Raw genomic sequence first — 26,493 nt, 5'->3', positions numbered from 1 at the left:
ACATCACGGGGTGACTTCACATATCGCCGAAATTTGTGTTGTCATCGTGACGTCACTATGACGTCATCAAATGACATGGACGTTTTTTTTTGCCGCTCTTGTTTGTTCTATAGAAATCCAAAATTCTGAGGAATAATTACATCGATACCTTGAAGCTTGGTTAAGCACGTTTTACAATTTAAAATTTGGCATACGTCAAGCAAAATGAACATAGTTCCTACGCCTTCCAGGACAGCTAAAATTCGCCTGCAGGGTACACATAGATGTACCCACAATATGAAGCATGTTAGACTCAGTTCCAGAATTTTAAATGAGACCAAAGTATCTGAAATGTTTGAATGAGCAGGCTTGCAACGCCTTCAGTACTCTTAAAGGTCAATGAATGAAGTGAGGTCAGATTGAACCAGCTGCTCACATTCGTTCCCTGATTAAGGGTGCGCCTCGGAATCTCAGGTTTTTGACATGGAGATTAGGAATCTGTCAGGCTTGTGTCGTGTAAGCATTCTTTTAGCAGTCTTTTGTGTCATCCAATTGTCATCCATTCAAATGTCAAATCGCGCAGCCTGTGCACATAATACTGAGTTTGCAGTTCGGGTCAACATTTCCGTTAGTTCTGAGAGGGCACGGTGCGAGGGGTCTCAGCGTGCTTATCGTTCAGTACAAGACAACAAGGCTTTCGACTATCGTTATCGAGGTCTCTATTGCAGGGCCCTCCAGGCGTGGTATCAGCGAACTCTGCCACTGCGTTTCTCCGCTCTGCTTCGCAACGACGAGCGCAGTAGTGTCAGTGATGGGATTCCTGACAGCACTTGCGCGGCGGTACGGGGTTCGGGCCTGTAGCCACCTCGCCGGTCCCTCGTACCCGCCTCTGCGGCAGGCCACCTTGGGGCAAGTCGTCTCGGAAGCAGCCCAGAAGTGGGGTCACCGAGCAGCTGTGCACTTTCCTGCCGAGAACGTCTCGCTCGGCTATGCAGAGTTCCACGAACAGGTATTTGACTTAATTGTTTGCCAGTTCATTAGTATTGGCGAGGGCCTCACGAATAGTTCAATAGCCATATATATCCTCTTGTCCTAAGCAAGGAAAATAAGGGTCGAATAGTCTGAGACGAACTCGACATCCCTGCTGAAACATTCGCTATTTCATTCTAATAATTTTGGTATGTTTTCTTACGGAATGCATATAGGCTCCATATATTTGCTATATCGCAACTCGGTTCTGCGAAATCCCGCAAGGTTGTCAAGCAAGGCTGTAAAGGGCGATATGGGACGGGCAAGTTTCGAGGCGAGAGAAGCTCAGCGCAAAATGGGGTTCGAAGGGAGGCTGAGAAATATATGAAAGAAAGTAGATGGGCAGAGGAGGTGTTCCATTATTTGTATACGAAGAGCGTGGACACACAGGGAAAAAAAAACTACCAGGCTCACTAGTAAATATACAGCTGGTAGTGTAGCGACGTGGCAACAAAGAGCGTTAAGCGAAAAGTCAGAGAGGCGGAGAGGATTTACTGGATGGCAGCTATAGAGAAAAAAAAAAACGGCTTTGAATAACTACCGAAAGGCCAAAAATGAAATACGGAGGAAGGCATTTTACGATAATTCAAGGGGAAGCGCTTTACTGTTTGAAGCGAGATCGGGCTACCTTAGAACGCTTAGTTATAAAGCGAGATTCAGTAAAAAAGAAGAACAATGCACGTGCTGCGGGGAAGATCAGGAAACGGCGGAGCATGTTCTGATTGAATGTGGAGGCGTCCACCCAGGTGTACGTTTGGGCACAAGCCTCATGAAGCCTTGGGTTTTAGAGACGACAAGAGAAAGCTGAACACACCCGGAATTGAAATAAGTAAGAGACGGTTAGAGTATTGGTGGCAGAAAATTAGAGAGAAAAGACAAAAAAAAAAAGATGGTTGATCCCTCCGTCATAGGAATCGGATTAACACGAAAGCAAAGCGTGCGCTTACAGAAGTAACTGAATGTTTACTGTACATTGATATGAGAGAGTTTGCACAATGTATATTGATGTATGGCAGCTATAGCACCGTTTAACATGCATGCACCCACTTTGATGATTGGTGGTACATCTCCATCCCGACGACTAACGTCCGTGTTAAATGATTCAACAAAAACTTGTGGTAGCTATAGTAGTTAACGGTGAAAGCGTAATCAGAGAGCGAGGTGTGATAGCCAGAAGAGCGTCGCATATTGGACGCATAACTTGGTCGCCATCCCGCGGCATGTTAAAATGTGATTGAACACCACGGCCACACTAGAGGGAAACGCAAAGCGCGTCGCGCCGCCCCGGTAGCCCGGCCGCGATTTTTCTCGGGGCGAGCGCGTGAGCGGGGAACGCAGTGTTACAGCCATGGTGAGGCAGGCGCGCGTCGCAGAGCTATGTTTGGTGTGGATTAGCGTGTTGTTATGAGCGACGCCGACGCTGACGCTTTTACGGATGGATGGATGGATGCTATGAGCGTCCCCTTTATAACGGGGCGGTGACATGTGTGCCACCAGGCTCGAAGGATAAAAAAAGAAAAAAAGAAAAAAAACTTCCTTGTTTCATGTTGTCCTAATGCCTTATCTACATTGATTAAATCTATGTTATTATAACAAAAAATATAAATTCACAGTCCATCTCTCTGCCTCTTAAGGCAGAATAACCTTTTTTCCCCCAATTATTTATTTTTGTACTTTATCTCTACTTTTCTGCCACCAATACTCTAACCGTCTCTTACTTATTTCTATCGCGGGCGTGTTCAGCTTTCCATTGTTTTCCCGAAAACCCAAGGCTTCATGTAGACTCGTGCCCACACGTATACCTGGGTGAATATCGCCACATTCAATCAGTACATGTTCCATCGTTTCCTTAGTTCCCCCGCAGCATGTACATAGTTCTTCTTCGTTACTGAATCTCGCTTTATAACTACGCGTTCTCAGGCAGCCCGACCTTGCTTCGAACAGTAAAGCGCTTCCCCTTGAATTATCATAAAACCTTTCCCTCCTTATTTCGTTTTTTCCTTTTCGGTAGTTACTCAGAGCCGGCTTCTTTTCCATCGCTGTCATCCAATAAGTCTTCTCCGCCTCTCTGACCTTCCGCTTAATGCTCCTTGTTGTCATATCGCCCGCACTGCCAGCCGTATATTTACTGGTGAGCCTCCTAGTTCTTTTTCTCCACTGCGTGTCAACGCTTTTTCTATACAAATACCTGAAAACCTTATCTGCCCATCTACTCTTCTTCATTTTCCTCAGCCTCTCTTCGAATCTCATTTTGCTCTGCGCTTCCCTCACTTCAAAGCCTGTCCATCCCATATCACCCTTCACCGCCTCATTTGTCGTCTTCCCGTGAGCGCCCAAGGCGAGGCGGCCCACCGTCCTTTGATTTACATCCATTCCTGATTGCACCTCTGACTTCATGCACACCACTGAGTTCCCAAATGTAAGCCCCGGAACCATCACACCCTTCCACAGCCCTCGAAGCACCTCGTACCTATTGTATCCCCATAAAGCTCTGTGCTTCATAATTGCAGCATTCCTCTTTCCCTTTGCTACCGATGCTTTCTCTTGTACCTCCATATATCTATCCCCCTCATTTACCCATACTCCGAGGTACTTGTACTCGCTTACCCTCGGTATTTTTGGCCCTGTATTAAGACCGTATGGTCTCCGTGATCATTGAATATCATCAATCCACATTTTGTTGCACTAATCCTAGTCCTAGAGCCTCACACTCCCTTCCGCATATATCTGCCAGTCGCTGTATATCATCTTGACTGTCCGCAAATAAGACAATATCATCAGCATAAAATAGACCTGGAAGCTTCTGCTCAACCATCGTGCCGACCTGTTGGCGGACAAATTAAATCCAATGTTTCTACCTTCTAGCGCTTTTTCCATCCTCGCCATGTACAGCATGAATACAGCGGGGACAAAGGGCATCCCTGTCTCAGCCCTTGCTAATTTCAACGCTGTCCTTGCTACTTATTCCTTCCATTCTATACAAACTGTATTTCCTCGGTATATTCTCTCAAAAGCTGTACACAGTCGTCACCTATGCCCACTTCCTTCAATATATCCACAAAATTTCCTGATTAACGTTGTCATACGCCCCGGTGATATCTAGATAAGCTACGTATAAGGGCCTGTTTTCTATTTTAGATATTTCTATACACTGGGTAAGAACAAACAGATTATTCGTCTAACCAGCCTGTCGATTCGAAATCCATTCTGAAGTTCTCCCAAAATATCATTTTGTTCTACCCACGCTTCTATTTTAAATTTTACTGCCTGCATCGCCAACCTGTATAGCACCGATGTAATTGTTAGGGGTCTATACGAGCGAATGTTATCTTTTTTCTCCCTTGCCTTTATAGATTAAGTTCATTCTACTTTTTGCGCCAACTGTCTGGTTATTTCCCTCTCCTGTAAGCACTTTTCTACTGCTTTCAGCAGTGCTTCTTTAGTGTTATGTCCGAGTTCGTTAATGAGGCTGACGGGAACCCATATAAGCCCGGAGTAGTGCGCTTAGATTTTTCCTTCGGCCTTCTTCCAATTGAAATTCTCTAGTACTACATCTTCGTCGGTTGCTCTCCTTTGCGTACTTTTACTCACCGGGGGAATCCCCTGGGGGACCTTTTTAAACGAATCGGTGTTATCTTTCGAATGTAACCTAGCGCTTCATATCCTTCGAATTTATTTCCTCCGTCATCTACCATATGTTGTTGCATTGTGACAGACTTCCTACCCAGCGCTTTTAGGTGGCTCCAAATATCTTAGGCGCGGCCTTCTTCTTTTCGCGAATCTCTGTCATCCAGCGTTCACTTTCACCTTTAATTTTTGCCTCGACTAATTTCTGCACAATGGATTTTGCTCTAAATATATTTCCCATATTTGGTTAACTTCGTCCTGTGGCCGCTTCTCCTTTTTTGCCTGCCTGTGCTCCCGTGATGCCTGACGTCGCATCTCGATCGCTTCCCGGATTTCTTTTGTCTATAAAGACGTTTATTATGTAACCTATTTTTATGTGACCCTCTATTTATGTAATCAACCCCTCCCGTACAGTGTTACGTTGGTGCGAGGGGAATGTCTGGGGCAGCGTAGAACCCCTCGAAGACGCACAAGTTATGACGAGCCCGATGATTCGCACGGCCGAAGTTCGAGCACGCTCAGTGCTGTTTCGACGTCTGGTTCATCACACGCTGACGTATTTGGTTCCTCCATAGCTGACAACCTTACGCAGGTCCAGCGTTCCCAGCTTTTGGACCTGTTGGAAGAATTTCGCCCTTCTTTCGATGTCGCTCAAACTTCTCTCGGCCGCACGTCGGCCGTTACGCATGGCATCGACACTGGCGACCACCTGCCACTGCGGCAACGTCCATATCGCGTACCTCCTGCCGAACGCCGTGTAATCACCGAGCAAGTCGACGACATGCTTCGACGTGATGTCATCGACCCTCTAACAGCCCCTGGGCGTCTCCTGTCGTTCTTGTTGCGAAGAAGGACGGTTCTGTGCGGTTCTGTGTGGACTACAGACGACTCAACAAGATCACTCGTAAGGACGTGTATCCACTGCCGCGAATAGACGACGCGATTGACAGCTTGCAAGGCGCCGAATTCTTTTCATCTCTCGATTTGCGCTCAGGGTACTGGCAAGTACCTATGGCTGATGACGCTCGACCGAAGACCGCCTTTGTCACGCCCGACGGCCTGTACGAATTTAACGTCATGCCGTTTGGGCTGTGTAATGCTCCCGCCACCTTTGAGCGCATGATGGATACCGTTCTGCGCAACCTGAAATGGCACACGTGCTTGTGCTACCTCGACGACGTCGTCGTGTTTGCTCCGGACTTCTCCACGCATCTTCAACGCCTACGGCATGTTTTGACGCGTGTTGAGCGACGCCGGTCTGCAACTGAATCTAAAGAAGTGCCGGTTTGCAGCACGGCAGCTGACAATCCTCGGCTACGTCGTGTCCAAGGACGGAATTCTTCCTGATCCCGCCAAGCTTCGGGCCGTGACTGAGTTCCCCAAACCTACGTCCGTCAAAGAACTGCGCAGTTTCGTAGGACTGTGTTCCTACTTTCGGCGCTTCATTCGAAATTTCGCGACTATCATATCGCCACTGACGAGCTTCTCGGAAGTAACGGGCCCCTCCATTCGTGGTCGTCGGAGTGCGACGACGCTTTCGCAAAGCTCCGTCGTTTGTTGACGTCGCCTCCCATACTACGCCACTACGACCCTGCGGCCCCTACAGAGGTACACACAGACGCTAGCGGTGTTGGCCTTGGCGCTGTCCTTGCGCAGCACAAACCAGGGTTCCCTGAATATGTCGTGGCATATGCAAGTCGTACGCTTACTAAAGCCGAGACCAATTACACCGTCACCGAAAAGGAATGCCTGGCGATCATCTGGGCCCTTACGAAATTCCGACCTTATTTGTATGGTCGCCCATTTGATGTCATCACCGACCATCATGCACTATGCTGGTTGTCGTCATTGAAGGATCCCTCAGGCCGCCTCGCCCGCTGGGCACTTCGCCTACAGGACTACGATATCCGCGTGCTGTACCGCAACGGACGCCAGCATGCTGACGCCGACGCACTCTCGCGCTCCCCCTTGCCTGACGACAATACTTCCAGCTCACTGTCTCCCAATGCCGTTTCGTCTATCGACATTCAAACCATCGCCACTGAACAGCGCAAGGATCACTGGATTGCCTCACTGATAGCCTTGCTGAGTGATCCATCGGCGACACCATCCACTCGCGCATTGCGTCGTCAAGCGCACCATTTCGCCGTTCGCGACGACCTCCTCCACCGACGCAATTACGGCGACGGCCGCCAGTGGCTACTCGTAATACCCCGCACCTCCACCAAATTATAAGACGTTTATTAGCGGGCACTCGGCGACGATAAACGACTGCGACAGTCAAGGCGGGGTGCCGACTCTGAGCGCGAGGAGCGTGCTGTCCCAGAAGAGCGGAAGAGGACGACCCACTAGTACGCGCTCGAGAGGGCGACCCATTAGAGGCTTCCAACGCTTCGCTACAGTTCCACCAACTTTTGGCTTTTTCTTTCCTTTCCAACAAATAGTTTTCTTCTCTGATTCCAGTTCTTCGTGATTACATGTAGCAGCTCACTATACTTCCAGTCTTCGCCTGGTAGTCGTCTACTTTTTCCTCGACTCTTCGGCTATATTTGTTATCTTGTTTGTCATTTAGATACGAGCTGCCAAACTTTGATTCATGTTCTTATTTTCAGTTTTATTGTCCCATTTGTAATATACGCGTTTATGATCACTACCCAAGCTGTTAATGCCTTCTTCGTCTATTCTCATGTCTCTAAGTTTGTCATATATTCCTTCTGTCATGAGACAGTAATCAATGCTCGATTGCCTGTTTCCGACTTCCCACGTGATCTGCCCCTCACACTTAGGCCCCACGTTAACTATCTCAAGACTATGTTGCTCGCAGAGATCTAGCAATAACTTGCCATTGGTGTCTGAATATCCGTCAAGGTCATGAATGTGAGCGTTCATGTCCCCTAGAAGGATTATTTCGGCATCATGACCAAATTCTTTAATATCGGTGCTTATGCATTTCACTATCTCCAGATTCTTTTCTCTGCAGTTATTCCCCGTCCACAAGTAAGCTACACCTAGCCACGTTTTCTTTCCACCTACTGTGCCCGAAACCCATATGTGCTCTGAACACGTTTGTTTCACTCTCTCCCATTTTGTTCTGCTATGAATTAGCATTCCAACCCCCCACCTCTCCTTTCTGATGTGAACCTGTTACATCCTTCCCAAACATAATTTTCAATATGTGGTGGCTCTTCCAAGTCTCTAAGGTGTGTTTCTGTAACCGCATAAACACCTATCTGTTCCTTGTTTAACTGTCTCTCAATCTCTAACCATTTTGCCTTTTTTCTGCCACCCTGCATGTTAATGTAACTAATTGCAACACGCGCCTTCTCCCTTCTTTTAACCTTTTCTCTGTTTTTTCGCTATACTACCTGTCAAAGAGTCCCCCTGGTTGTTTTCCTCATTACAAGCTACCTTGGGCACCGAAGGGCCCGCGTGCCCCCCAAAAAAGCTACTGCGCGTCCTGCAAGACGCCAACCCACCTCATGGCCAAGCCTCCTATCGAAGTGTATTCCGTCTCTTCGAAAACCACCTCACCTGTGCACCTCTCTGTTTATTTCCACTACCTCGATGCCTTTCTCTCGACTAATTCGCCATATCTCTTTGTTTGCGACGACCCACGACCGCTCGGTCCGCAACAACAGATGCCGGGCACGCTATCCACTGTCTTTTTATTTGTCGACGCTTGGTCAGAGGTCGCCACCTCGCGGTGTGTTAAGGCATTGACAAAATTCAACTTCCATTGAAAACGCGCCGAATGGGACGGACGCTTAAACGTGTTTCAGGTGCTAGTCGCGGAGGCCACAGCATTGACGAATTACTTTACCTTAGCACTCCCAGAGGTCAACACCACCCCGCCGACCGGGAGAGTGGTAGATATAAAAGGCGCGTTCGTAAAGCCTCCAGAGTGTGTGACCGTGGTACAGTGGATAGCGTGCCCGTCATCTGTTGACGCAGACCGAGAAGTCGTGGGTTCGATGCCTGTTGACGGTAGCTCTTTTTCTTTGCCATCTGATTGTGTATATTTTTTCGACGTCATTTCCGTGACGGGATACGTCACTGAAGTCTTGGTGGAACCCCGGCATAACACTTTCGTGTTAAAATAAATATTGGCAAAAGTTAAGGAGGATGGATTTAATTGAAGTAGAGGCAATTAGGCCAACTTAAAGAAAAAAAAGGAAAAAGTCTTTTTATTTGTCGAGCCATGTGGCACACTTGTCACCGCCCCGTTTATAGGGGGACGCTGATAGCATCCATCCATCCATTCATCCGGGAAACTGACAACCACTCGTTTGTAGCACAAAGCCACGAGGAAAATCGATTCGGATTTTGCAGAAAGAAAGAAATTTAATCGTGATAAGAGATCGAACCCGGGACCAACGCCTTTCCGGGTCAAGTATCTTTTTAATAACCCCTCGTCACCTTGCGGGATTCGGCAGAACTGATTTGTAGTATAGCAGATATACGGAGTCTGTATGTATTTCGTAAGAAAACATACAAAAATTTGCAGTATTCTGTGTGTATGCGCTTCGAGTTGTTGATCGATTCGCCCTCGCGCTGCCAATTGCTAGCTTCCTGGTTAGGTCAAATGGTAGAGTGACCGCCCCGGAAGAAGCGTTGCTCCCTGGTTCCATCCCCAGACCAGGAGGAATTTTTCGCTCACTAACGAGCTTTCTTTTTGAGAAATTTGTACGGATTTCCTTGTGGCTTCGTGCTACAAACGGGTGATTGTCACTTTCTCTTCTCATATATGCTACATATTTTTTTAAAGAATCTTGCGGAAACATATGGTATTACTGGAATAGAATACCGAACAGCTGCAGTGAACTAATGAACCAAAATATATTAAGAAACCAGGATAAGCGTAGATGATCAAACAAGAAGAGAAGAAACAGTCCACCTTATTTAGGGACTCGTGGAAAGAGTAATGACTTTCTAAAAATCCATGGGTGCTATCCAGGATGGCCCGAGCTTCTCGGGCACACGAGTTTGCTCCGAGCTCGGGTTACGGCGGTTATGAGAGGAAGACAGTGCGGACCACGCGATAGCAGCGTTGATAAGAACAGCTACAAGAACGAGCATGGCGTCAAAAACGCATGTGCGGCATTTGCGGCGGTTTTCAAAGGAACACCGCGTGCGAACGCGTCAGCGCCGCCACTCAGTCAACATTTCAGCAGTGCAGCGACGTCAGCGTGATTGTAGCGCTGTCTTTTTGCCAACTGATCGTCGCGCCTCCCACGGGCGTGTTCGTGGGCGTTTGTCCTCTTTCGGAATATTCTTTCGTTCCACCTGCAGCATGGAAATTTTCACTCTCGAAGGCAACAAGGGCGCACACGCGGCACTCTGGTGCAGCTCGTTTTGCTTCTGTGGAATATTACAAATAAATAAATGGACAGGTTACTGCTGTACTTACGCTACACGTCTGAAGATTTTCTGTAGCAACGAATTGGTAGAAAGAATGTCTCCACAAATAAGTAAATAGCAGCATTTCTCGCCCCAAATCCCACCAGGGGCGCTTGTTTCATGGCTGTGAGTGGTACGCCGTGAGAACGGTGAAATTGAATGTGAGACATCGTAGCCGCGTGATGATATAACCTTTAGTTCTTCGTGCGCCCCGGCAAAAGCAAACGCGGTGGGCGGACCCGCTCTTCGCCGCGGGCACCTGTCAATCAAATTGATTGACGCGCGAACTCGGGCACAAATTCGTTGATTCTGAAAAGGCCCCACTTCAACTACTGACTGTCATAGAGCCGGTGTGCCTGTCAAGTGCTTCACGCAGTGGACGCTACTCAGCAGCTTCTCTGCATATAAAATAATTTGGTCAGCTTGCACTGCTTGTGCAAGGCTGGGGCCATCGGAGGAGCTTGTGATCACCTAGCTTCTTCCAGCTTATTACGTGGTTCGTCTCAGTATGCTTGGCCTGCTTCGGAGTAGTGACCGTGTCAGTTCGGTCTCAGTATTGGTGCTATTGATTAGGTAGGACTTAACTAACATGACATTGAATAGTCCTCTCTGAATTGTTGATGTTTCAGTTACCACGACATTAATTACTCAGATTTAATTCGCAACGTCCAGAATAGTAAAGAGGTAATTAGCATATTCCTAATTAGCACGATCCCAATTAAGACGATCTCAAAAAGGCCATGATTATCTTGGTTTTATTTACACGCACCTAATTAACGTCGTGTTAATTGGTATTAATTGTTAATGTTTCATTACCACGACATTGATTACTCATGTTTAATTCGCAAGGTCCTGAATAGTACAGGGGTATTTAGAATAATCATAATTAGAACGATCGTAATTAGCACGATTTTAATTACCGTCGTCTTACTTAACGTTAATTGTTCATATCTTAATTATCACGACCTTTGATTACTCAGGTGTAATTCGCAAGGTCCAATAGTACAGACATAATTAACATACTCCTAATTAGCACAATTCTAATTAACACGGTCTTGGTGAGTAAAGGTCTTGATTATCTTGGTTTTATTTACACGCTCCTAATTAGCGTCGTGTCCATTAGCATGAGCTTAATTAGCTTGTGCTTAGCTTTACACGACTTCACTAGCATGGTGTTAGTAAGATGTGGCTTAGTTAGCTCGGCCTTAGCATGATTTGGCTTAATCAGCTTCGACATAGCATGTCCTGACTTAGCTAGGTATACCGCCCAGCTAATTAGCTAATGAGCCGGGCACGCGTGCTCTGGGAGCGAGCAGACGATGCAGAAGAGAACGAAGAGGGCGCGCGCCCGCCGAGCAACGCGCTAGAATGTACAGCCCGGCCGTGGTGATTCTACACGGGACCTCGGCAATAAGCTCCAGCCGCGGTGCTGTAAGGCGCTCGGTCGGTACTAATCTCAGAGGTCACGGTGCTGATTATTCTAAAGAATGCTTAGTGCAGACATTAAACGCTCGAAGATGTATTCAAACGGCCCGGGCACACATAAAAAATACAGTTAGTAGAGCTTTCTGCCACTTTTCATGAATGGGTGCACTTCTGCACTCAGTGGAACGACAAACAAATGAAAGAAGGTGCCTCTAGTTTGACGACACAACCTGACCTTTTCGACTGCCCTTGACGTGGCACCTTGTTCCATCGTAACCAATGGAACGAAGCGCGCACTGAGGGATGGATTTCACCTTCTCGTACTATTAGCTCGTTCAAAAGGGGGTGTCGGCAGAGCTCGGAAAGATCCCGAGTTTCGCCAAACTCGGGCCATCCTGCATAGCACCCCATATTTGTATATTGTAATAATAAGAAAACATGAGTAGCGCGGCCTTAGATGACTATATGGTAACACTACTAAACGACTTCGCATGTACAGCATTTCTGTAGCGTTCGCTATGCCCACGTAAAAGGCAAATAGCACACTGCTACGAAAAGACGATGCAGTATCTTGCTGTACATTTTGCGACAGAAGAATCAGCACAGGCCAGGGAAAGTTCATGCCTGGGAATCATATATAATATTGTGCCAGGGAATCATTTGCAAACAGAAGTGCCGGTCATCCCATGTGCCTGCGCTGCTGATCGCATTACGGGGCTGCATGGTAAAATTATTGCTCAAGCTGAGCCGCCATCTCGGAAAAGTGGCTTCAGCTAGCGGTTTCCTACGTAATTACATGGAATCTAGAACTTCTTTGTCTTGATAAGTGCTTCTCTGAATTTCATTCGGTTTCTACCATTGCGAAGGTAAAGATATTTCATTGACTGCCGGCCGCACGTTTTAACAGCGAAGCTATTTAGGCTGTTCGTAAAACAGTGCTCGTAGATCAAAAACCTTGCTTAGCTATGACGTCACCTAGCATCGCCATGGCAACCAGGTCAACTGCGCATCACCCGCGACCTTCGCCGTGCTCCGCCCACCTGCCTAGACGCTGTGCACGACCTTGCCGTCATGCCGACTCGTCGTCGCCGCGCTCTACCGGCAGTTGTTACGTCGGGAGCGTGTACTGCGCCTATGCTTCGCCATGGGTAGACGTAAACGAACTCCGGAAGAAGAAGCCGCCTATAAAGAACGACAACGTGCCGGCAAGCTGGAATATCCTCGGAGACGTCGAGCCGAAGAGGCTGCTGCGAAGCGTCGCTGACAAGCGGGAGGGCCAGGATACACCGCTGGGCGAAAGTGATACATGCAAAATCGCCGCGATTCTGTGCCCGGTCTGCGTGTGGCCGAGAACTTACAGCGCAGTGTCCGGCATAGCACAGCTTCAGCGCATAATCGGTTTCATTTACAGTTTCTGAGCCCGGAATTTGGGCACGCCCGTCGCGTCTGCGCAAAATCTTGTGATGCCTAGCAACACCTAGCAAAAACCTTCTGAAACCTTGAGAATCGAGCAGCTTCGCTGACCTTAAGTCTTGCGCGACTTAGCGCAAGTTTGCCGCCTTTTTTTAGGCTGTAAATATTTTTGTACAAGTTATCAAACGTTGTAAAGCATGAAAGAAAACAACACGTTTTTTAACTCGGTAATTGAGCAAGAAACAAAGCTTATTAAAATTTTGATAAACGGAAATGTATTATCTAGAACACGCGAAATTGTTGTCATAAAGGCTCCTTGGAAAAGTTTAGTTAATATGTGAGCTTTGCCAGAAAATGCCGCAGGAAATCCGCACAAATGAATGTATACAGTCGTAGTCGTAGGTATGTGGCAATTATCCGCTTTGTATAATCTAATGCATTCAGTTTAAAACCCTGTGATATACCGGGTGTTCAAAGTTAAGCTTTATGGTTTTCTTTCAATTCAGCGCTGGAAAGAAATTGAGAACTACCTTTGCAGATAAGTTATGCATCCAGCGGGACACAAAGAGAGACAATAATTATCACAGTCAGCCGTCCAATTGCCTAAGATTGAATAAAGAACTTTTTACACTGCCCCGTCCCCCTCTTTCTCATGAATACTTACCAACTACCTCAATTTGCTGTCGTTCTGAGACCAATATTTATGAGCGGCTCAGGAGATGGACAGAAGCCAGTCTGAGCAGTTATTTCTCAGCGCTCATCGATTGAGGAAGCGCTAACGTGTAAGTTCGCTATGTTGGATTATCGACTCCTTCGTCCTTGTGGTTCCCGCTCTGTTAGGCTTTGACACGTATAACAAACGGGACCAAATAATTGCTCTACGCTGAAAAAGTTGCGTAACTAACCCGCAGCATTGGATGCATTTACTAGAACAATGGTTTAATCGAGAAATCGAGAAAGTGTGTGGCTCGTAGGAGCTTACTGTTGTTCGATCAAGAAACATCGGTACCGGAGTATGGAGGTCACAAGTGCGCTATTGCCACTGTAGTTTCATATATTGATTATACAGAACCCCACCCTTTTCAAAGAAACGTTTATCTCTCTCGTCTGTATCCCTGTGGTTATAGATACCACATGTTTTTTTTGAGCGATCGCGTTGACGCATCATAAAAATTTTAACTTATCGTTGCTTTGGTGCCGACGCTACGTCCAAATGCATGTCAGATAAGTACCATTTTTGTTAGTTAAAATTATGTAAGCACCTCTACTGTATTGCTCTTTTATTTTTGCTTGTGGCCCTTAAGGTATCAGCGATATGTGCCAATAATGTCTCGTGCCTTTAAGTGCTTCCGGCATATTATCGACCATCTTGTGCCTTCCGGCTATCTCGAACCATTTATGCAGGGGGACACTTTCGGCGCAGGTAAAAAAAAAAGTAACGCATACGATAAGATTGCGGCAAACGTCCTGGGACTACGACGTTCCTCATAATAGGATGGACACTACAGATATGCCAACGAATCACGCTAGACTTATCAGCAGCGAACAATGTCTAGAGATAACCTTTGACAATGCAATTCTGTGATTCCGATAGAAGACACCACGGTTAACACCTCCTGCGAGTGGTCCACTAGGTATTAAATATACCTTAGTGCAACGTTCTTTTGATAGCCGAGGCCCGCGGCCAGGAATTTAAGAGCAACGCCATCAGTTGTGAGGGGAACTGCAATTCTCATACATTGAGAAATTTGAGACGAGATGCTCTTCGCATTGAACTTACTCGCTTTTCATGTGAGAGAGTGGCAAACGTGAATGGTCACCGTCAGATCAAGCCAGTTCTCCCAGTAACTTAAACGGGGCCTGCACCCTAAATTACGCGTGTTGTTTGTATCGGCCGTTTGCTCGCTCTGGCTCTTGGTGACTCCTGTTTTTGAACTAACAGACAATCAAGCCAAGTAAAGTATACGGGATGTTATTTGTAGTAACTACTATAAATGAGAAGAAATTACAGTTGACTAAAAGATAACTTGCCGCCGGCAGGGACCGAACCTGCAACCTTTCAATAGCGCTTCCCTTGCTCTACCAATTGAGCTACGGCGACGGTCATCCTCCCCTCCCCTTTATCTGCTATATCTGTGCGTTGAAACCGGGGAGTGTTAATCAGCGCCGATCGTAGCCATGCTCAGCTGGCAGCTCGTGAAATGATCATGTACTACGTGACGCCAGCAGGCATAAAAAAAAAATTGTTTCCCACTAGCCGTCATGGCACGAGTGAATGTCCAACCGAAACGGAATACTCAATGAGACAGAAAGCTCAACGGAGACCGGAAATACAGGGAGATGGCAAGTTCAACGAGACGGAATGTTCGACGAAGTGGAATACGGAAACGTGACCTGGATACCCAACCGAGATTGAGTTGGCGGAATGGATCGTTGAATTGAGACTAAGTGAAGACAATGTGAATTTCCTCAGTATTTCTGGTGTATAAGTTGTCTCATCGTATTCTGCATCTATCTTAATAATATTTGATATTTCTTTGCATTTTCGTTATACTTGTTTGATTAGTTTCATATGCTGTACAGTTAGTTTACGAATTTCAATTTTTGATGGGTTATCCTTATTCCTTCATTTGTTTGCTTATTTCGTTGGCTTTGCTTGCTTATTTCGTACCTAAATAAATAGTTTTGGTGCACGAGGCTTTGGAAAACGATGGCCTCAAAACGAAATTCTTGTATTCTGTGATCGAGAACAATCAAGTCATTATAAGGCATGTCGTAGTGCGAGACAATGGCCTTTTTCTGACCAGCTGGATTACTTGAGGTTAAACAAGCCGATCAGGCAAAGCTCGGACCTGTCTTTAAAAAGCTAGGCCTTAAACACGGGATAGACAAACGATCGTACACGTCTCTCAATACTGAACGTGCTGTTTATTGGGAAACAGATTGACGCGGCGGGCTGCCGCTACCATACGTGACGCACGCGAACCAAAAAAATAAAAAAGAAAGCAACGTTAAGGGGCCTCAGCAAATTTTCTAACACTAAGGTGCCCGACAGCACGTCATCCCTTTCTTGCTGACACGCCAGGAGGTCTCGACGTCGTGCTACACTCGCCGCTTAAGGCCTGGATATTCGCAACTTTCACGTACCGTGGCGCCGCCGAGTCGTGGCCACCGCTAGCTCTGTCCAGATTATTGAAATGCCGGGGCTACCTGAGAAAGCAAGTATTACCGCTTGCTTCGTCTAGTTTGTTGTCGTTTCGCGACGTTGTGAGCGGTCTCGATGTTAACGTGACGCTGAGCTCTTCATTTGAACACAAAGACCAAAAAAAAAAAAGAAACGGTACGGCTTTAGCTGCGTGCGCCAATGCACGCGGCGTGCAGTGAGTGGCAAAGTAAGCTTCCTCTTCAGGTTAGCGCCTCAATAGGCGTGAGTCGTTAGACGGGTTAAGCTTCGGAAGTATATAGCCAAGGTGCATGAACGTATGTTGTAACGAGTACCGACTTTGGGGTAACAACGACTCATATCGCATTCTCGATCTTCGTTGCACCGCGCCACGCGATCGTAGTGGAAATAGCACCAGTGCTGGTTGTAAATGTGTTCCGTTCGTGAAATATGAGAAAATGTGTTTGCAAGGGTTGACGCTTGGGCAAGTTGGTGTGGATTCATTTCAAAATGTTAACAGCGCATAGAACGGTTAGGAAGGGACGAAAGAACAAAGGTAAAGGGCGCTCTTTACCTCTGTTGTCTCGTCCCTTCCTAATCGTTCTATGCGCTGTTAACATTTTGAAATGAATGACAAAATGTGCGGTTTCAAAACGGCCATCGGATTGTTCCATGCCTGAAGCGCCGGCAAATACCTCTGCGGCCTTCAAAACCCCAGCTCTGCTGTGTCCCTCGTTTTTTTTTTTTGTCGGTTTTCTTTGCTAATGGCGCTCTTTTTGCCGTCCCTTTCTAGTAACGTGCTTGTTACTTCTTGCATGCAGAATAGTAAGCGGAACGTTACTTCCTAAAACTGGCGATTGTGTCTTGCCGCTGTTTTCAATTTCTGCTTGACGACGTGCTGTGGTCTTCCGCTATTATTTTAAGGCGAAAGCCTTAAGCGCCCACGTCCGCGGCGTCAACACGAGTGGTACAAAGAAATCATGACTTGATGGCGCCACCATATGAAGTCATCATGACGTCATATATGGGCAAAACTTTGTGACGTCATTATGACGTCGCTATTACGTCATCACATAATGACGTAATCATTTAAACTCACTATAACGTGACATCACATGATGACGTCATCACGTGACATGGTCGCTTGGTCAACGGTGGACCGGTGAAGGAAGCAGGGCAAAACCAGATGAGGTGCAGAAGCAATGACTCCGATGCTGAAGACTGCATAACTACGTTAGCTGCAGCAAGATTCACAGGGAGCGGGAGAGGATTAATACATCGACTGAAAAGAAAATGAAGAAGTTGGCTTTCTCCTTCGAGTCGTCTTAGGCTGATTCATAAGGGTCCCTGTGAGTTTTTTTTTCTTTATTACGCTTACGTAATATAGTCAAACCCCAGTAATACGTTTCTGAAGGGACCGAAAGAATAAACGTAACATCAGGGAAACACAAGAGCCGACAAGCAGGAAAAACGAAAAAAAAAATTAACGGTACCGAGCAGAGCTCTATTTTAATGCTTACGCTTTGAAAAAAACTTGCAACGTTGTCTCGTGCGTTTACTCATGCCCGAGCAGCATGAAACCTTTTTCGAGCACCTGCATAATGATATCCTGCTAATAAATCTAGTGCCAGCACGGGAGACATCTGGCAAGCGATAACTTTTGGCAATGCCTTCGCGAGATTGTCACCGGATGCGTCGGCGTATTCGAGCGATAATGTAGCAAACTGCATATATATATATATATATATATATATATATATATATATATATATATATATATATATATATATATAATATATATATAGTTGAAGAAATAAATGAAGGAGCACTCTTACGAAAATTGCATATTTTTACTCATTTACGTTTCGGCCGTGGCACGGCCTTCGTCGGAATGAACCTGCTTCGTCTGCTGTGTCCCTCGTTTTTTTTTTGTCGGTTTTCTTTGCTAATGGCGCAAAGAAAACCGACAAAAAACCGTTCATTCCGACGAAGGCCGTGCCACGGCCGAAACGTAAATGAGTAAAAATATGCAATTTTCGTAAGTGTGCTCCTTCATTTCGTCAACTACATGTGCACCGGACCTTCAGAACTTTCTTCTTTCTTTTGAATTATATATATATATATATATATATATATATATATATATATATATATATATATATATATATTAGATATATATATATATATATATATATATATATATATATATATGAACCACCGGTGGCATGTTGTGCAAACGCCGCGTCATTTGCCACTCGTAAGCGAGTCATTCGAGTATATGAGTATGGCGAATGTAAGGAAAGACTAGCCGAAAAGCTCAATTATTGCCATGCTAAAAAACACGTACAGAAAAGGAGAGGCTTCCTTCGATCATCACACGTAGCTCTGTCAATTCAGCAGGGAATGTAAACGGCGCACATTCCGAAGAATTCCACTGAAGTGGCTAAGCCAATGGACGCCGCAGAAATGTTGAGAATCCTTCCAGTTTTTGGAGACGGCAACCACTACGCTGAGAGTCTGATGGACAGATCGAAGTAAGATATTTACGGGGATAACTTGGCGGTAGCTATAGCACATGACCGAGCTAACTGAAGAAATATTGGAGAAGCCGTGATGATGGCAACTTAGTGAAATCTATAGTTGTAGACTTTTCTACGGTTTTTAGACTAAAAGAATAATTGTGCTGAAATGGGGACAAACTAAAAATAGGTTATTGGGCCTGAATACTGGAGTGGGCAAAGCATACTTTTAATCCGTGACGTGGGACTAACCTACATATATGCCAATTGTCGAACTCAAATGAAAATCTATTCATATAGTTGTACAATTTCATTTTCCTCGAGGAATGTTAACTGCAAGAGTAGCCATTTTTTCTAAATCATAAGTAGCAGCAAACTCCTCATTGAAATCGGTGCTCACTTGTCCTCCCTGTCCCTAACGAACAGCCGGGCATCTCACCCCTCATGTGCAGGTTGAGCGCGTGGCTGAAGGTCTGCTCTCGTTGGAAGTGGAGTCGGGGTCACGGGTGGCTATTCTGTCACCCACTTGCCACCGGTACATCGTCTGCCAGTTCGCCGCGGCCAAGGCGGGACTCACTCTGGTAAGGTTTTACGCAGGTGGCAAAATGAAGCGAATTCTTTCAAAAGCACACCCTCGAAGTAGTAGCTCTAATTTGCAAATTAATTGTTCTTTGTTCCATATGTCATACTATCTGTATTTATTGCACGGAAAGGCATGATGATTTTTAAAGATCGAAATACTCTGAAAAATAACGCTTTTTGTTTCACCAAAACAATAAAGGCAGTGCAGTAAGGATGACAGCGAGTTTGGTGGAGCGATGATAGTGAGAAATTCACAGGGATAAAATGCAATTAGCTCGCGCACGACAGGCTTATTCGAGATCATCCAGCATGATGACGGTAATGATCAATAAAACGAGGCACTTGACGAACATTGAGTGAGCACTGTGACAGCTCGAGATTGTTGATATTAATACGTCGTATATAGCCTGCGAACTTTTTAATCAGCTATCAACGCTGACAACTTAGTTGCTAGGGGAGCGATGCCTTTTAATAATTCGCAACCTGAACATCCACGTATCCTGTCATTGATGTTACACAGTGATAATCTCGCATGATCACTCCTTGCACATAAATTATATAGCAATGCGAATTCTTTACCATACGAGTGCGCCAACAAAGCATATACTGGAACACATGGTTTGCTATGCGAAAATATCGGCCACATTATAGCCATTCATATTACGACGATCAATCACTGTGCTCTAAGCGATATTAGCCACTATGTGTTGCTTTTTCTACAAGGGAGCCCACTCGCAGGAAACAACATAACCACGGGTGTTGTTAAAAATTTCGTCGAACACTTCCTTTATTCCGCCGGCCAGATCAACAAACAGAACGAAATACTTCGAAATGGACGGGAAGTTAAGAGTCCGCACGCGGAGTAATCCCTGTGCTCCATATAGCGACAACACGAAAAATACAGGAACTTCGATAAAACAGAAAAGGTCAAATGCTGGCCACATAAACGACGACGATTCGCAACAAACACCGGGTCGAGACGTCGAAATCTGGCAATGTAACTTTCGCTCGTTTTGTAACAGAGCAGCAGCACATCACACTTTCATTCATAAATGTATAACCTTCTGTAACCCTATAATTTATCCCGCCGAATTGAAATAAATTCAGTCAATACCCATTCCTGAGCTCAAACGACACACCCACAAGCATAACCGAATGGGGAGCCTAGATTAAAGAGGCTCATTAAAATTCACCTAAACAAATTGCAGAATAAAAGTTAATGTCATAGGTGGCCACCGCTTAAGCTTATGGGAAGAAAAGCGCAAGTTATGCAAACGCTGGAAACGCAAAAAAAAAATCACAGCAGAGAATGAAGCCTAGTACAGGAGTAGAACGAACACGCAAGAAAGCATGAACCACGTAACTAAGTTCGCTTTGATATTTCAACTACGTCCAAATGATGGAGGGCGGTGCTAAGTATTCTGAAAGCAGAACAAGCGAAAGCCGAAGAGGAGGACTGCGTAACAGAGATAAAGGGTCTGGCCATGAACGTTTTCAAGCACATAGACACCCACGCTACTGCGACCCCTAGTCTCCACCAGTGCACAACTCCTAGGAACTATCGGGGCTAACCGAACCAATGACTAGATGCTCCAGTCACAGAGGCTGAAGTATTCGCCGCAGAGGAATACGCGGTGGAAAACGCGACCGCAAGCACAGACGAAATTACCACTAGTATACATCAAATCCTAGATGGCCCTAATCCTAATCCCACATTGAAATACGTTGAATAATGTTGGCTAACTACCCGCTATTGCTGGGTATATCTATTGTTATAGCTACAGTTATTGCTGGGTGCAGTCGCATTATGTTGGTTAACTGGGGTTATGACAACGTTATATATACACGGTATATATGACACGTTATATGACGAAAAAAATCCGTAAACACTGGGTGGGTGCTCGAGCCGGCCTTTCGACAAGTCGACTTGTCTTCTTCAAGGCTGGAACTGATTTCCCTAGCGCTCGTGTGTACGTTCTTCGTGCCCTCTCCACCACAAGAGAGAAGGGGAGGGCAACTGCGAAAGTTGGGGTAGGGGATGGGGAGAGAGGCGTAAGCGCACTAGACGCATTCATTGACCACTGCAACATGTTTCACTCTAGTATTAAATTTACCATGCACCATTCTTCCAGTGAAATTAACTTCCTAGACATGACGGTATCTATTGAAACAGCAAAATTAATGACGGAGATTTACAGAAAACCAACAGACAGCCAGCAATACCTTGATTACACTAGTAATTGTCCGCGACACTGCAAACGAGGGATATTTGTCGGGCAGGCGAGGCGTATAAAAGGATCTGTAGCGACGACGGTGACCACGTTCACCACTTATGCAACCTAAAGGTAACATTAGCTGATAGAAATTACCCTCAAGATGCTCTAAACAAGGTCTACAAGGAAACATGTCAACTAGATAGGAAATCATCACTAGCCAAAAGGGCTTCCGTAGCACAGCCCAACCAGCCGCCAGCATTTGTAACCAAATAGTCATATGCGTTACCAAACATAAATAATATCCTCCGTAAGTATAACCCAATACTGGCAAGCAATGAGCGCCTTAGAAAAGCGTTTCCTGAAGTACCAATGGTCATGTATCACCGCAATAGGAATTTTAAGGACATGTTAAGGCATAGAAAGTGACCCCTCATTCTACGGCCCACATAACATCTTGTTCTCGTCCAATATGTAAGACTTGTAAACACCTTCAAGATGACGTTATTATTAAAAGCACCGGAAGTGATTACGGCCATCATATAAAATCTACTTTTATAAGCACTAGTTCAAGCGTTATCTACATGATCGAATGCTCATATTGCCAAAAATAGTACATTGGCGAAACGGGGCAGCCTGTTAATGTTAGATTAAGCGGGCATCGTGCGGACACGGCGAAGAAATTACTCGAAGCAGTGGCACAGCATTTTAATGTAGCAGCGCACAACTTTGATGATCTCCAACTTTACATACTGGAGTCAAACTTCCGGTCCCCAAGAGACAGAAAATATACAGAGTTATACCTTATTCACAAGTTCAATACACTCCAGCCAACAGGTATTAAAGTTTCCAAGGAGGCTCTTGAATCCATTCGATATGTTACATACACAGAGTTGAGCCCTTCTTCTAGGAATTTCTAACCTACCATTGTTAAGTGGCACGTGCTTCCTCTGACAATGATTATGCAGCAGCCACCCCCTGTTTACGGATTTTTAAGTGCGAATGCACTTCTTAAGCGACCCCGAAAACTCCGCCGGCATCCACGCTCCTCCTCCTCTCCCCTAGCAACGGCGCGAGGAGCGGAGAGGAGCGTCTGTAGCAACGGCGCAGCGACGTCACGCCCCACGTGACTGCGCGTGCTCCGCCCTGCGCTCCGTGGCTGCGCGCGCCCCGCGCCGGCTCCGCACCGATGCCGTCCTGGTTGTGACCGTCTACCTAGCCCCGAACCTCTCGCGAGATGCCGTCTTGGAGCAGATGGATGCGGCGATGGAGAGTGTGTCTGTGCGCGCGCGTCCCTCGGTTCCGGTTGTGGTGGTGGGTGACTTTAACGTGGACGTTAGAAAGCACAATGGCTGGTGGGTTGACCACGTGCTGAACAATTACTCGATGACGTGTCTGTCTCTCGAGTTTCCGACCACGATCAACGGTGGCTTCATAGACTTGGCGTTCAGTAGGAACTGTACGGTCCGCGCCGTCTTGCCGGATCCGCTCACCATCCATTTCTCGGATCACAAAGCGCTGGTACTAACCGTGAGCTACAACGATAACACGAATAGGTGCTGGTCTGTAGTGACGTGTGTAGTGTGTGTATGTGTGTGTGTGTGTGACGCACTCGCGAGGTGCATTAATGCATCATACGAAAAGCGTGAAGTGTAAAATAAATAAATAATACTTCATATATAAATGTGTGTGTGTGTGTACAAATGCATCATGACAACAACACTTTAAATCATTAATTACACTTAATCATCATCATCAGTAAAAGTGCTTTGCACTTTAAAACGGCCAAACCTCCGTGGGTCGGCTGGCGCGTGCTCTCTCGCTGCCGTCTCCTTCGCTCGGCTCTGCAGTTTAGTCGCGCGCGCCCCCTCATAACATCACCCCGTGCTTCGCACTTCCTCATACTCCCCTTCGGGGAAATGCGGGTTTTTTCATCGCAAGCTTCCCTCTTCCCCTTCCTGACGTTACATATGATAACGAGCGGTTGCAATGAACAACGCATACACCTTGAATGAACATGCAGACAGAAGATGGAAAAGGAGAACGGCGTTGGGTATACTGCCTCGAATGCCTCCACGGCTGACGTATTTTGTGGATCTGGTCATATACCTTCTTTGTAGACCAGACATCCCAGCAGAAGTGTCGGTCGTTCAAGGCCCGCCTTCCCCAAGCAGTTTAGTACCAAGTCTAGGCGCTCGTTATGCTCAGCAAATGTTCGTCCGACGATCACAACGTCGTCTAAGTAGCACATGCAGACGTACTATTTCAAACCGCGAAGTGTCGTATCCATGAACCTTTGAAACGTTGCGGGCGCGTTACAGAGTCCTGAAATGCGCCACGTTAAGTTCAAACAGTGCGTAGGACGTTACAAATGCTGTCTTCTCTGTCGTCCGCGTGCATAGGAATTTGCCAGTAAACCGACCGTAAATCCACAGAAGAGAAGGAAGATGCCGCAAAGAGACAATCGATGGCGTCGTCGATTCCTCGAAGAGGGTATACGTCTTCTTGGTAAAGGCATTTAGGTGGCGGTAATTAACACAGAATTGCCACGTGCCATCTTCCTTTTTGACCAGTATCACTGAAGCTGCCCGTGTGCTAGACGATTCTTGAATTACTCCTTTGCTCACCATTTATTCGACTCGCGATGGCGATTTCTGGATGCAGGAATCGACGGCGGGCCGTCGTGTTGCCCAAAGTAGAATATTGAGGAGTGCTTCGAAAGAAGGGTGACCAACACGCGACCCGCGAAGTTCATGGTCATCATACCGTATGGTCAAGTAGCGCACTTTTGACGGGGACAAAGGGGACAAGAAAGACACGACACTCGCTACAATAGGGAGTTTCGTGCCTTTCTTGTCCCCTGTGTCCCCGTCAAAATTTCGCTACTTCCCCAAATGATATGTCACCAACTAGCCCAGCTCTCCACCATATCGAACGTTTATGGTCACTGAGGGATTCAGCAACCATTCGCAGCATGTGTTCGTTTGTGGGGCGCGACGCACTGGTTTGTCCTCTATCCGGTAGTTGTGTCAGCACTGCCATAGGTATACAGACGAGTCTTCCTTAAACGTAGCAAGCTTTAGGCCTGGAGGCAGCACTTCCGCTTCAGTGGAGCAAATTATCGACCGTAGCCCTGTGCATCCATTGGTAACTGAAACCATGCAATGCGAACCAACACGTTTTTCTTAAGCCAGTTTTTATGTACCTGTCTCCGCTGCAGCATCGAACGAGGTATTAATCGAAGACGAACAGATGACAGGAACGCGCATCGCGGATTAAGCGGGCGCAACTGTACCTTCGGAAACACAATGCACGCTCTCTTGCTGGGGGGGGGGGGGTGGATTCTTCCAAGAGTGCAGACAACACACTTCCGCAGATACTGAGTTCTCCTGTTCTGCACTTAACACTGGCGCCACACAATTGCAAAAAGTCGATCTCGAGAATTATGCCGTGTGTTGAACGCGGAAGAACAGTACACTCCGTGCTGAAAACTTCACCGCCCAAAACGACATCCACGTAACACACACTAACCGGGTATAATGCGTCCCTACTCACTCCGCGAAAACTTGTGCTCTGGTCCCAACATAACCTTGCGTCCCAGCAGACTTGTAAACGCCAGACTTATGACAGAAACTGTTGCTTCCGTCTCGACTAAAGCCATGGTAAAAACGCTATCAATAACTACATTGACCTTATTCTTCAGCATGAAGATTGTTGGAGGTATCTGAGTCGGCAGCAGATATTTTCCAGCGACCTCACCTCCATCGGCGGCGCTGGCTAGTTTCTCGGCGAGGGTGACGCGAAGCGACGTCGTGTAGCTGATGACGTCACAGGCCGTCTGGGCGATGCTAAGTTCGTAAAGCTGGCGGTGGCGTCTGAGTACGTTTGGAGGCAGGGGAGAGTAACGGTTCCGGTACCTTTCTTCTTCTCCAGAATAGCTTTCCAGAGGGGGGTCGGAGCCTCTTTCTTCTTGGAAGTGGCCTTCAAAAGCAAAGTTTTCTGGCCAGTGAGTGTCCAGGATACGACCTCTGTGTCACATAAACGATCCCGGCTGTCTCGATGCTCGATGCCCGACGTCGGCTACACAACCTTGCTATGTGTCCAGGCGTGCCACAGTTGTGACACACGGGCAGAGGGCGTACTTCCGAACGCTGATTGAAGTATTCCGCAGTGGCCACAGACTCAGAGTAACGCAGCCCCTTTACTTGGAAGTCGTAGGCAGTGCTGGGTCTTCGTGGGTGAACGTGGCGTGGGTGCTGATCGAAACGCCGATCAATGGAGTCGTAATGGCGTGGTTCGGTCTGGTCATAATGCAGGTCGTGTCGGTAGGTATTACAACCCGCTACATTTACTGAATGCTGCAAGGTAGTCGGAGGAGATGCGCAGACGGCGTCTCGGATATCGGAGGAGGGGCAACGCGGCACCGCATAACGTGCTTGTTCTTCGTGCCGCAGGAGATCCTCGCGGACGATGTGCCGATTGGTGGCTGAGAGGTCTGTCTGCGGAGTCGTGTCAACGCTGGCCACAGTGGTGACACAGGTCAGCCGTCCAAACTTCAGTGTGACTCGGCCAGTTTTGAGCGCCTCGAATGTACGGCAGTGCCGTATTACGTCTGATACGGTGTTCAGGTTGTCTTTCCCAATGGGCAAGTTACATTAGTCTTCCGCAATACCTTTTAAAAGATGTCCCACTTTATCATCCTCTGGCATTCGAGGCCTCGCACAGCTTGAGAAGATCCTCAATAAACGTAGAGCAAGCCTCGCCGATGACCTGAGGTCTCTGAGCTAAAGTTGTTTCCGCTGTATTCTTCGTCATGTCCGAGTCGCCAAAGCACTTCTTCATTTCTTCAACAAGACTGCTCCATGTAGTAAGCGTGTTGGCGTGGCTCTCGTACCAAACCAGGGCCGTGTCCGGTTTGGTACGAGAGCCAAACAACATGCCTGAGCTGGCTGGCAGGCTTCGATTTATTGCATTGGCTTACCCTTTCGTAATGGGTCAGCCATTCATCGAAGGCTTGCCCTGGCTCTGCTGAGAACGGTCGTGGCTCTCGGTAATGCTGGTACAGCGCTGGTCTTGCCGAGGCATTACTGAGGGCTTCATTTCGCTCGAGAGAGATGATGGGGGGCGACGGAAAATGCCCGACAAG

At 46.8% G+C, this 26,493-nt stretch overlaps 1 protein-coding gene across 1 annotated transcript; it reads left to right on the top strand.

Annotated features, from left to right (window-relative positions):
- The first annotated feature begins 790 nt into the window (after nucleotides 1-790).
- Nucleotides 791-25,837, top strand: LOC119397144 (uncharacterized). The gene is made up of 3 exons (XM_049416464.1): nucleotides 791-988; nucleotides 19,005-19,133; nucleotides 25,802-25,837. The coding sequence occupies exons 1-3, from the start codon at nucleotides 791-793 to the stop codon at nucleotides 25,835-25,837; spliced, it is 363 nt and encodes a 120-aa protein (XP_049272421.1).
- The last annotated feature ends 656 nt before the right edge of the window (nucleotides 25,838-26,493 follow it).

This window comes from Rhipicephalus sanguineus, chromosome 6, assembly GCF_013339695.2.
Source record: "Rhipicephalus sanguineus isolate Rsan-2018 chromosome 6, BIME_Rsan_1.4, whole genome shotgun sequence".
Classification (NCBI taxonomy): domain Eukaryota; kingdom Metazoa; phylum Arthropoda; class Arachnida; order Ixodida; family Ixodidae; genus Rhipicephalus; species Rhipicephalus sanguineus.
Note: the sequence above shows the minus strand (reverse complement) of the source record. Positions and strands in the feature narration are given on the sequence as shown.

What these genes read in the sequence shown, in the direction of transcription:
- LOC119397144 (XM_049416464.1), top strand. Translation starts at nt 791, where the DNA reads ATGGGATTCCTGACAGCACTTGCGCGGCGGTACGGGGTTCGGGCCTGT. An exon ending in ATGCAGAGTTCCACGAACAG is followed by an intron (nt 989 to 19,004) that starts GTATTTGACTTA and finishes CCTCATGTGCAG; the next exon opens with GTTGAGCGCGTGGCTGAAGG. An exon ending in CCAAGGCGGGACTCACTCTG is followed by an intron (nt 19,134 to 25,801) that starts GTAAGGTTTTAC and finishes TTCGTGCCGCAG; the next exon opens with GAGATCCTCGCGGACGATGT.